Consider the following 12,768-nt stretch of genomic DNA (forward strand, 5'->3'; position numbering starts at 1 on the left):
AAACAGGAGAAACATTATGTTAACAATCAAAGGCAAATGAGCTTTTGATTACAGTGTGGGATTTTGGGTTGGATCTTGATCCACCATTTTTCATTATGATTAAGGGAAGGCTGGTGTCTAAGTACTTCAAGTTTCTTTATGCATCTCAGGCACAGACATTGCGAGCAATTAAGAAAAGTTCTCGAAGCATTGAGATTGAAAGGAATTCTATCATTTCAGTCTCCCAAATGTATCGGTTGTGTGAAGGGGCTGAGACTCATAACTTAAAAATCATCTCCTGTATTTCTTGCACAGGAAATACCCAAGAGAGACTCTCAGCTATAGGAAAGCATTTAAAAACCATATAATGCATTTTGTTTGAATATCGGTACTTTATGTGCCGATCAGCCTTTTTCTCAGCATCTCCTGGCAAAGCAGCATCACTGAGCTGCACAAAAATCACCCCTACATCGCGTAACGCCAAGACATCATCTCCTTGCAAACCTGGCACAGCCAGCGAGTGCGACCTGGCTGGACCATCCGTTATTTGGGGTTTGGATGGGATTTTCAGTTCTGTGGGTCACTTGAGGCGTCCCCGTAACCGGGCAGAACGTTGCCTTGCTGGGTTCCAGGGGTGTGGGGAGGAGGAGTTATCTGGTTTTGCTATTCACTGTCACTTCCCTTAGGGAATTTGGAATCATTTCAAAGTATGTGGCGTTCACCTGGCCACACCATGCCTGACACCACTCCTAAATTGCTTGGAGTTTTATGGGTGAAAAATCAACTTGGAGTAAGAAAAGATGGTTTTTTTTCATTGGATCCATCAGGGAATTGTGTAAGATGGATAAACAGAGAAGGGATTTTTTGCCAGACTTGCAGTGCTGTGGCTCCAGGGAGTTTCCTAGATGGACTAACACGACTGGCAGCGGTCCTGGCCCAGTTCTGTTGCTCAGATGAGCTTGGGGCCCGTCCGCTGGCCCTTTGCCACGGATTGTCGCAGCACTTGCCCGAACCGCGGCCGCGTGGAGAGACTTGATGCGTTCAGCTGTCCCCAGCACATGCCTGACACGGGCAGGAAATCCTGCCCAGGACGGCGGCAGCGATGGAATTACATGGCACAGCACACAAGCTGGGTTGGGCGAAGAGGTAGGATAGGAAAAGAAAATCAATCTGGAAATATGGACTAAGGATAAAAGTTGACAGTGTCTCCATTCTGGTTTGACTTTCAATTGGAACAAGAGCAAGAAGGAAAACACTGGAGAAAAGGTTGGGATGCTGGGGAGTGTAAAACTCCCATCTGGTCGCATCTTGAAGCCTTAAACAGCAAAAGGGAAATAATTTCACTTCTCCCCAGATACGGAGACATTTGAGGGGCATGTGAACTTCTGCGGGCACAAAAGTCCTCCCCACACTGTTGTTTCTAACCCTTCTGCTGGATTAGTGTCTGCAGGATCTCCAAGAGGGGGAAAAGGTCAGTGCAGGAACGCTGCAAATTAGCATTTGAAAGTAATTAGTCAGAGGACCTTTCCTGAACTGGGGGCTTGGAGTCGTCTCCATTGTCAGGGATGCAGCAGAGAAGCAGCTGCATTCAGGGCTGTGATAATTTTGTGTGGAGCCCAGGGTGGGTCGTTGCATCTTCAAATATTTGTAAAGGAGAAACTTGCCTCTGGGGTTTCTTTCTGGAATATTCTTTCCGTTCCAACTTGATGAGCAGATACACGGAGAAATCGTAACAGTTGAATAGCTCGTGTGGTATGTTTGTCAGCTGTTCTCTGAAATTGCTTTTCAGTAATGGATATTGTGGTGCTATTCTCCCTCATCCTTTGCTGGTAGGGAAACTGAGGCACAGCGGCTGCACTGGATTGTCTGTGGTCAGAAGCAGATATGAGAGCATGCACCAGCAGCTCTGGCTCTTGTTGGAGAGGTTTTTTTGCTATGTAGTGCTGTTTCTTCTTAAAATACTTGGTTTTATCTGTGGCCAAATCACTGGGTTCTTACTTACAAACTCATTTTGCTCTGTGCATATTTTGTTAAACCTGTTCTCACTTCTGAGATTGAATGTCTTACCCTGGTCATTTTCTGTTGGATAATGTTACGGAGCATCAGACAAGCAGAGTTTGAGGAAAATCCAGATCTTAAAAACACTGCATTCAGTATTCTGCCTCTCTTTGTGTTTTACTACAGGTTGGATTTTTTCCTAGTGAGTGCGTTGAACTAATTAACGACAAAGTTCCTCAGTCCGTGACCAATTCTGTGCCAAAACCAGGTATGTATATGACATTTTATGATGCAGTGACGTGAAATGGAGCTGTGTTTTTGGTGTTCCATGTTTAATATTTCCTTTATACATACTGTGTTATAATCTGTGTGTTGACCGTCCCTTTTACATACCATGTTATACTTTCTATATGTATCATCCACACTTTAACTCTCTCGGAATCGTTGACACTGTTGAATGTCTTTCATCTTCTGCATGATTTGAAAGATTTATAGCTTGTAAGAATTTAAGATACCTTCAGCAATCTGTAACTACTGATTCCGGTAGTTCTGGTTGTCCAGAGCATGTTGTATATTAGATCTTTTTCATATAGAACATATAGGCAACCCAAAAATGTTCATGCAGGCTTAGTTGGAACAGATTAGTTAAGTGCCGGAAACTTCTTTGTGTTTGGGGATTGATGGAAGTAGTCAGATATAACATAACTTGGAATTGTAATTGCTTCTGCTCCGGGTATATGGCGCCATCTACTTCCTGCTGGCTCTGGACAGTGGTGTATGGTATGAAATACAGGCAAATGAACAGCAAGCTCTGCTGAGGAAAGGAAAAACAAACAGAAAATGAGATGTGTCTGCGGGAAGTGGTTGCAGATAGATGTCATAATGAGATCTCTGCAGAATTTACTGGGGCTGAAGCTTTTGGTTTATTCTTCCATTTAAAAACAATACTATACATTCCTCTATATAAAGATATATCTGTGTATCTTGTTCATCAAGAAGAGCAGTTTGAAATTGCTGATCTTTCTTAAGACGCCATGCAGGCGGCAGCTTGAGTTGGAAAGCTGGTTAACTGGTGTATTTTTCATCTGTTTTCTCTATTTTAATGATGTTCCTTATCTTATGGAATTGCTGTCTTGATACTTTAAAACAAATAGACACGATTGAAAAGTTTGACTTCCGCTGAGGGAAATGCATTTTATCAGATCTTGTGTTAGAGCTTGGAACCTTTGGTTCAGTGGTAGAAAGCCCTGACCACCCTGAGCTGTTGGCGCACCGCGTTCATTAATCTGCATGCTGCCAGGGCAGGGAAATGGTTTTCGCAGCCATCGCTATCTCCAGCCTTTGTTATTTCTGGGAACATGCGAATGTATTTGCTGCAATCAGTGGCACGTAGCTCGTGAGCGACTCCAAGCACTGCAGCAGGTGGTTGTTCCGTGAAAGCAGCATCTGCCTCTTGGTGTTTGAAGCTGATCTCTAAATACCGGAATCAGTCACTTCTCTGTCTGCTGAAGCATGTGGACAAGGGCAGCCTTAAACCTAAATACAGGCTGGGCCGATAGACACAGTCACAAGCACGTGGTTATTATTAAATACGGCTCAGGCAATTAAATGTCATGAGCTGCTAGTGAGTAGTTTCTTGCTATGTTCTAATGAGAAATAACGAAACAGCGTAGATTAATAGATTCTGTTTGGCTTTAACAGCACACCAGAGGGTGGATTTCCTCTTCCAGTCCTGGGAATGTTGGTTATAGAGTTGATACCAAAAGCACAAGCCCTATTAAAAGTAATAAGTTGAAAGATGCTGCCAAGCCATGAGGCTATCCCTGGTGGCCTTACAATTAAAGGCAAAAGACGCTCTAGAGCTTTCAGATGGAAGGGTTGCTCGAACAAATGTTGCGGGTGTTTCTGTAATCCTTCCTGCCCTCCTTTTGCACACACAGTTTATGACGCCATCTCTTTGTACCATTATGCTTTCTAGTTTTTCCACCTTGGGAAGTAAGAGTGCTGGAAGGAGTCGGGGAGGAGGTTCCTGTAGGTACCGCACGTTGAATGTGGTGGTGGAGAACTCGAGGAACCCATCTGCCTGGAGTCAAAAATGATGTGTGGTGTGCGGTGCATTTAGTGTATTCTAATCGATGGCTTAAACAGATATTTCCCATACGCTTTAATAGCCACATAAATTAATTTCCTCCCTTTACCTATACTTCAAACATCAGATTGGCTTTTCCCAAGGAACAGAGACTTTTCTAAAAGGAACCGCTTGGAGCTTTTGTCCTTACTCGACATTAGCTGGGTATTTCATCTAGAATTAATGTGAAGCTTTAGATTTGGGTTTGATAAGATGTATTTATCAACATGCAAGCTCTATTTTCTTTAATCAAAATATGCTGTGCAGAGCATCTAGGACATTTTGTGTCTCCAGCATAAAGCTCTTTGCCGTGAAGGAATTTACAAACATAGAACTCCTTGTGTGTCCATAGATTTGGCTGGGTTGAGTAATCTAATGGAAAGCAGATGGAAAGCGAAGAACTTCCTGCTCTGCATTTTTATTATTATTTATAATTAGAGGTTTTGATTTGCAGAAGTGATAGGGACAGCATTTTAATAGAACCATAAAATATTGCAATGGTCTATAATGCAGTACAAGTAATGAAAAGGAGACACAGGGAATGGGAGAGGAGGGTCAGATTGAAGTGCAAACTCTGCTTTTAAAAACAACCATTTCCTTGAGTGTGGAACATCAGTGATAATGCAGCCAGTGCCTGCAATAAATGAGCGGAAATGGACCATACAGGAAAACCGTCCATTTGATTCAACTCTGAAAATTAAATGTAATAAGAAAGAATGTTGGTTTTACCTTGAGTCACCTCTGAGATGTATTCGACAATGAAGTTTGCATGATCAAAGTGATCGTCTCCTAAAATACTGCTAGGGGTAGATACGCTTGCAGAGATGGATATATATATATATATATGTGTGTGTGTGTGTGTGCATGTATGTGCACAAGCTATTGCCTGAAAAATAAAGTCAGCCTCATTATTGCTCAACAAAATTGTTCAGCATTTTCCTTTTTCAACCATTGTACAAACAAGAAAGTCATACAAGGAGAAAAATGGGCACTCAGGAGGCCTTGGAAGTTACTTGCTGGGTGGCATTTTCTCTTTAGTGTTGTGTTTTTCCCCATTTTTTCATGTCCAGTGCTGTAGGAAACGCCCTTTTCTCAGGTGGAATGCTTCTATTTCCATTTATGCAAAAACCCTGTGAGGTTGCAGGAAGGTCATGGGGCTCATCGAACCCCAGATTTCTTGAGCACTGTCCTTTTTTCTGATGTTTTCCTGTATTCTTACTCAGGTGCAATGCACTAATGGCAACTTCTTAGCCTAAATTATTATCGTGATATCTAATATTTCATAGCTAATACCATTTACTGACAATTTAGCTGAATTTCAGTACTACAATAGATGGAATAATCTCGTATTTATAAAGCTTTTTATAGAGATACACAGTAAAGGTTGCATTTGAATGTCAGATATTCAGTGAGAAGTGAATCTTTTAAATATTCATTGTGCCGCTTAGAAGAAAAAAAAGTGAATAACGTTTTTGGGTTATTTTCCTTCTAAGTGATCATTTGGGAGTTGCCTGTAGATTGTGATGGTGTTTCCACTTCTCATTCACTTCTGTCCATCTCCGGTTGGTCTTTCCTGGGAACAGTGTGTCTGTCCGTGTGTTCCTCCTCCTCATTCTGCATATTTCTAGTTTGACGATGTTTAAAATCACATCTTGCGCTTCACCTCATGCAATTTGTTTCGTGTCTTTTGCTGTCGAGCAGCATCTTGTTGTGTCCCAAGTCTTTTCTGCAGCCTGCCCGCAGTAAGTCCATTTGTTGGAAGGTCTGTAAAGGTGGGCAGCTGGTTTCAGTGGGGAAACAGATGCAGGTTGCAGAGGGTCACTTAGAGCTTCAGTGAAGAAATAAGGGATAAGTACGTAATATTTCCCGTCTTAAAACAAAACAAACTAGTGTTTTTTAAACTTTGGAGTCATTCTCACCCATTCCTCAGTCTCGCTCGGGACAAAAGAATTAACAATTCTTGGGTCCTAATGAATTGTTTAGGGAATTAAGCACCAAACAGCTTGAAGGGTTGGGGCTGCGGTCGTGTTTTGCGCTGCATAGAGCCAAGCTGAGCTTGATATGAAATGAACCCCTTTCAATGGGTGTTTTAACCAACTGCTTTTTGTTTGTTTGTTTTCTTTTCGAATGACACCTTCCCAGTGTCCCCTGCCCACGGAGCCCGGCCAGCGTCCTGGAGCTACTTCCCCCCTTGTACGTTTTCATTGATTCCTTTTTGCTTTCACTCTTTCTCTCCATATCTCTTTTTTCCTCCTTTTGCACACTCAAGTCAGTAGCACTGATTTTTTGAAGGATATTCAGGGGAAGCAAAGCAAACCTTTAGGCTATCGTGCCTTTTTAAAAGCTCTTTGGGTGTAATACAGCAGGGAAACAAAGAAGCTCGTTCTAACTCTTTGCTGTTGGACATGACGCAGTCATTTTGAATCAAGAAAACCATAACTGAAAGAAATTAAGTGCCAGGCAACCAAATACGACATGTCAGTTTGAAAGGAAGAGAAGTTAAAAATAGTGATGGGGAGAAATTAAACATGGCTCTGGAAGTTTGTTAGATGAAAGGTTTTAAGACGAATACAAGGAATGGCCAGATTTCTGGTTACTTTTTTGGCCCTCAGCTGAGACCCGAATAGGGAGGCAAGGGCTGGAATATGGCTTTGAAACTGGGGCAAAGTGCCTCTGAAAATGAGCTCTGAATCTTTAGTCTCCTGACCAACCAAAGACCATTACTGTGCAAGCTGCAGCTATGTTTAAAGTCACTAGCACTTGCCAATGTAAATTGAGGTCTATTTCATATCATTTTTGAGCTCTTTTTACAGTGAAAACTCCGTTTAGGGTGATATGTGTACATAATACGTGTGTTTGCGCTGGAATTGAGAATGAGCATCCACTCTGGTTATACCTGAACCAGCTTTAAGCCCAGTAGTTCAGGTACCAGCAGCATCCTCCTTCATCCCCAGCAGCTCCAGTTTACTTGGGATTTGGCTGCTTATTCAACTTATTTCGTCTCACCTCATCTCATTTGTTTTGCTGTTCATCCTGTGGCCTTGGCGTGTCACTGCATTAGACCTCTTTTTGCACATAGACATTGCTAGTTCAGGATCCTTCGGGTCTAGAACATGCCAGAGAAGCAACACCTTAGAATGGATAACACTGAAACCTGGATTTCTCTGGCACTATTTCTCTAATCACTGTCTCTACAAATCAAACTGTTCATCTTGTTTCAGGAGATACTTTAATTTAACTTTGTCCTTTCTCTTGCCTCCTCTGTGTCCCTCTCCGCACCCGCCCTTTAATGATGTGCAGATCTGGAGCTGGATAGTGTAAAGCCAGGCTCTGCATGTCTTACAGAGGCTCTGAACCAGGCCCAGCTGAGCTCAGGTAGAGCCTATTACGTACAATTAGTCTCTCGATGTCCTAACCAAGTCTAACACTGTGCGTGGTAGCAATAACAATTTACTAACACCCTAGGTTTGCTTATAGAAGCTAGATGTAGTTGAAATAGTTAATTACACATTAGTTATATATTAATATCTGTTGGCTAGAAAAGTCAATGCCTAATTCTAAGAATCTATCTTCTCACAGGCAGATTTTCTGCAAGTTATTTCATTCAAGTCAATTAAGTCCAAATCTTAAGAGTCCTGCTTAGCCTAAACTGGGTCTTATATTGTGAATGCTCTGCAGTGTCGGTGGCTACGTGGCCATTAGTCTGTGTACCATAAATTAGCTGCTTTTTTGCCTCTTTTCCCCCCGACTGCTGACGTTCTAAATATAAAGTGTTCTTCTTTTCCCAGGCTTTCAATTTGTGCCTCAGAAAGATACATCCAAAGAGTGTGCCAAACCTATTTGGCCATGCTCTGGAGGAAAGAACTTGTTTGAATAAGAGAGAAAAGAAATGTGGTTAAATACTATGGTTTTATGGCGACAGAAATGTGTACCAGTTGCACAGTGATCGCAGAAAACAACTGTGTTGTGTTGTTGTTGTCATGGCAACACTGATACAGCTTTTCAGAACTAACATTAAGTAAAATTAAAGTGTTCTAGTGGAACTAAGGAACTGAGGGATGTCTCTGCTACGTTTTATGTCAGTTATTGAGAGCTATTTGATAACAGGCATTTCAGTTTGGTTAAATCATATCTAGACTTTTGTTTTCCTGCATCACCCAAGTGCTTTAAGAGAAAATGTAGTTGGAATTTTAGGAGAGACAGAGTAGCAGACTGTAAGATGGGTTTTCCAGCAGGCTAGATCAGGGCTGTACAGTAAGGCAGGCAACATGTCACACTTCTTGCAAAACGTTCAGACAACATGTTGTCCTCTTGCATCCATCTGCCTGCTGAAATCTTGCCCTGTATTTCCTGTCTTCTAAAGCCACCAAGAGCAGATTTATTTTTTAATTAGGCTTTATTTTATTCCTGTAATAAGTGTTGGATGCTTGCGTTTTTTAGCACTATTATTTTGCTGGTAATCGTTTGCATCTTGGATACATTAGGAGAGCCAAACTTAGTCTTCCATCATCATGTTCCATTTCTTGCCTTCAGTGCAGTGAATTCTGATAACGTGCTTATTTAGTCTGAGTTGTTTCAGTAATTACCTGGTTTTAGGAGAAGGGGATTTATTGCCATGACTGCCCAGACTGAGCACAGCTCTACGATGTGCTGTTGCAGTGCTTAGGCTTTTTAGGTCCTTAAATTCATGTATAGAACTGAAGTACAAATCACAACTGCAGCAGCGTTTTCTTGCTTTTCATTCCCTTCCCTTCTCTTTGCTCTCCCTCCCTTGTTTCAAGTGATCCTTTCTCCTTTTTTTCCTTCCCATTTTTTGGCAGAAATAGAAAGGGATGAGAACTGTGGGCTGATCTGTGGAAATGCTGCTATATAGAGGATGCATCTGGGCTGCTATGAAAGTCACACCATCCAAATCTGTGATTCTGATGGGAAGTATGAGAGAACAGCTCCCCAGAGCCTGTGTGCAAACTCAGAGTTACAGATCCTGTGTGTGTTAGACAAGCAGGTATGGGGACGAGCATCCCAACAGCAGCAACCCGGCTCCTGCCCTGTCTACGGACACATCTCCAGCCCTTTCTGAGGGACTGAATTCAGCAAAAGTCCAATTTTCAATCTGAAATACTTCTCCTGTCTACCTAAATAAAATCTATAAATCTTGCCTAGCTCATAAGTGAGAGATGAGCAAGAATTTGAAGTATTTCAAATAAATTCCTAAGGATACATAACATTAGGAAGTCACTGCATTATTTTCTTCCTTCTTAATCCTTTAATCCTTTAACAGTGCGGATGTTTTCTGACAGCAGCAGTAAGAACCAAGCAGGCATTGTGACCCTATTGTTATGCACTTGGGGCTGTTTCTTGCCCACAGCCCATGGAGTTTTAGGTGATGTCGGTAGTCGCTGCAGTATTTGCAATCTGTGCAAACAGATGTTTTTGTACCATTTTCTAGGTGCTATGGAAACGCATCCAGATGGTTATCAGGTATCTGTGAACAAGTTGGTTGACATTCTCTTTAAGATGCCTGATTTGAAAATGTGGGGGATTTTTTCCTGTAGAAAAGAAGGGGGTTGGGTATTACTGAGGAAAGATCTGGGCAAGCAGGAACCTTGGTAGGGTAGGAGACTTGGGAGTTTGGGGCAAGGACAGAAGTCTGGACTAAACCAAACTGGCATCTGCAGGCTCTGGGGATCCGAGATGAGAAGGACACAGTTTGGTTCTGCTGTTTCATTTATGTCTTTTCTTAGCTGAAGGAAAAAGAGAGAGTTTTCTAACCTGTTACAAGACCTGCTTGTCTTCTCCCTCCCAGCCCGCAAAAAGGGGAGTATTTTTAATTTGAGAAACAAATACCATGTGCACAAAGCAAGAAGTTTACAGCGTTCATTTGTTTCACATGAGCATTGCCTTGTACCCTGTGTAATTACTCACACAAGTGCGAACCGAGTGAAAAAAGTGATTGCTCGGGTGACCTTTGGCTGCTTTGTACAATATCAGGAGCCGCGCAGGTGCAGGGAATCAGTGAATGATTCTTTCTCCAGACCTAGAAGCACTAAAAAGATCAGACCCAACGCTGACACAGCCAAAACCAAACACCAAACCCCAACCAGCGCCTCTGGCGTTTCCACGGGGAGGCACTGGTGTGTGACAGCTCTGGAGTCACAGGGAGGAGGGGACAGAGGAGTCTCTGCATTCCCTTGCGTGGGGTCACTCACAGACTCCGACACCTTTCCGAAGAAGCTGAACCCAGAGCCAGCGGCTTCAGGCTTCCCCAGTTTTGACAGGTAATTCTGTGGCAAGTCCCGGCTGTGTTTCCTGGGGAATTTTAATTGCAAAAGAAAATGAACAAGTGTGGCGTACGGATCTGTGCAGTCTGTGCGGATCTGTGCAGTCTGTACACATCAGCCCGTTAGTAATTATGTAGAACTGTGTATAATAAAGAGAATTATTAGTGTTTCTGTTACACAAACATTCATGGCATTTAGGACTGGCATGTTTAACCTTTTTTTGAGAGGCTGAATCCATAGAAATAGAATGACTGCTTGTGGAACAACGCGGTAGAAGTTGGTGAGTGCACCAGTGTGCTATTAATAAGGCCAGTTTTCTTTTCGCATGTTGTGTGCGTCGTTCTCGCTCTGCTTTCCGCTTATTCAGGATGGGGGGGGGTGTTATTTTTAAACTAGATCTTTTTTTCCTTTCTCACAAGCTCTGTCAAAGTGGGACTGAATTCTAATAATAGTTGGCTTGAGCAAAACTCTGCAGTTTGAAATAATGGGAAAAGGTAGTTTGTCCTGCGCTGCTTTTCCTCCTCTTTTCTCCTGAATAAGTCTGTAAATTAGTCCGAGAGCCAAGTTGAGACTTAGAAAAGTTGGGAGGCTTTGCTGATCTGAAGCTTCATCTGCCACAGTTCATTTCGGAGCTCGTGTCAGTGCCGCGCTCGTTCTTCTTCAGCATTTAATCCTGTGGTGGGGAGTTTGCATCCAATTCTCCGCTTGTTCTCGTGGGAACTTGCTTTTGCTCTGTTACCTGCTCGGCTGTGTATTATTGCATCATTCCTAACTGCTGGTACCTGTCTCAATGAAATATTTGGAATATTTTGCTTGCAAACCTGGACACCCATGGCAGAACATGGCTGTGCCACCATTCTTGCCCAGGTTCTCTGTGACATGTCAACCCTGGTCTCTGTGAGCTTTGGGAACTAAATGGAATCATTTTGAGGTTCTCCTGTGGCAGTCTGTTGCATGGCATGCTCTTCTGACAGAGACTTGGTTAAGCTCCCCATCTGCTTGCATTTATAATCTGAGTTTCTCCCCAAAACTCTCTTTGAAAAAAGGGGTTTTGTCTGTTTGGGCGGTTCTTGTTTTGGGAGTATTTGATTGCAGGATAAATCCAGCTGAGTAAGAAGCAGCACTGAAAAACACTGGCTGCCCAACTTCTAATAACGGCTTGATGCTTCCTTCAGTGGTTACATTTGCAAAACCAGAAAGTGGAAGAAGCTCCAAGGATATATTAATAACATTTTTTAGGTTACTCTGCCTTCCCAGTTCTTTTGTCTGAAATAACTTTTGGAGGATAGGTTAAACTTGCGAATGCTTTAAGGACTGAATTTGTGACAAGCGTGTGTATGCAGCCTTTTTGCCCACGATTTGAAATGCTTGGGCTTGTAAGTTGTGTTTAAGAGACAGATATTCATTATCTGACTCTTCTGCTCCACCGCAAGCTGATGAACACAGAAGTAGTGGAGAATGCATCTCTTTGGCTTGTTTTTGTTCCTTAAAATTGCCTGGCAAAAGAAATCAGGAACAGAAAATAAGACTCGGTGTGAAGATGAAGGTGATACCCGCATTTCCAGGTGAGGGAGCTCTGCATTCCTGGTCATGCAGCTGTTGTTATAGTCCTGCTCCGATTCGCAAAAATGGGATCGTGCCATCTCTGGCCATTATTTGAAACTGCACACCAGCAAATGGGGTGAACTGGAACAGTTTGTCACGCTTCATCAGCCTTGCAGGGTTCAGCCTGCCCAAGCGCCTGATGTAGGGACCATATAACACATCCTGGCAGGTTTGGGTGGCTGGGAGTGCTACTGCTCCACAGTCCTGCATATTGTTTTGCTATTTGGAATGGTCGTACATGCATGTTACATGTAAATTTTGAACAGTGTTGCTTCTGTTGTATTCATTCTCCATTTGTGTTGGGATTTTACCAGCTGTCAAATGGATTTGATAGGAAGAACACTCCTGGAATGGGGAGTTGGTACCAGGAAGAAGGTTTTTGTATTTGGAATTATACATGAGCACATGTAAAACCGGATTTAGGAGTCATGCTTGGCTGCTAAGGAAAAAAGTAATGTGATAGTATGATTGTTGTCCAAGCAAAGCAATTCCAGTAATAAATACCGAGGATACTAAGTGGCTGGGGAACAAGCATGATTTGGAGATATGAGTCAACAGACAATTTTCAAAATAACACATTTGCTTGATGAGAAACTGTGAACACCAAAAGGAATGAGTTGTACCCTTCTGATGACCGAGATGTCTGCATAAATAGCAGCAGATTCCTCTGTAATCCTTCTGACCCTGAGGTTCTCCAACGTATCTGGTGAGCCCACATTTTAAAGTGTGTGACAGCAATTACCAAGGTTGATAAAATGCGCTCCGGCCTCGTTTGAA

General features: G+C 42.6%; 1 protein-coding gene across 1 annotated transcript in view; it reads left to right on the forward strand.

Annotated features, from left to right (window-relative positions):
• ARHGAP32 (Rho GTPase activating protein 32) overlaps positions 1 to 12,768 on the forward strand; it is a gene marked incomplete at both ends in the record, with an annotated part of 114,117 nt that overhangs the window by 68,673 nt on the left and 32,676 nt on the right. The window contains 3 exons of the mRNA XM_080357853.1: positions 2,164 to 2,245; positions 6,248 to 6,298; positions 7,406 to 7,480. Of these exons, the coding sequence (XP_080213979.1) occupies positions 2,164 to 2,245; positions 6,248 to 6,298; positions 7,406 to 7,480 (208 nt within the window). The remainder of the gene's footprint in view (positions 1 to 2,163; positions 2,246 to 6,247; positions 6,299 to 7,405; positions 7,481 to 12,768) is intronic.

The sequence above is a fragment of the Nesoenas mayeri genome (assembly GCF_963082525.1).
Source record: "Nesoenas mayeri genome assembly, chromosome: 22".
Classification (NCBI taxonomy): Eukaryota; Metazoa; Chordata; class Aves; order Columbiformes; family Columbidae; genus Nesoenas; species Nesoenas mayeri.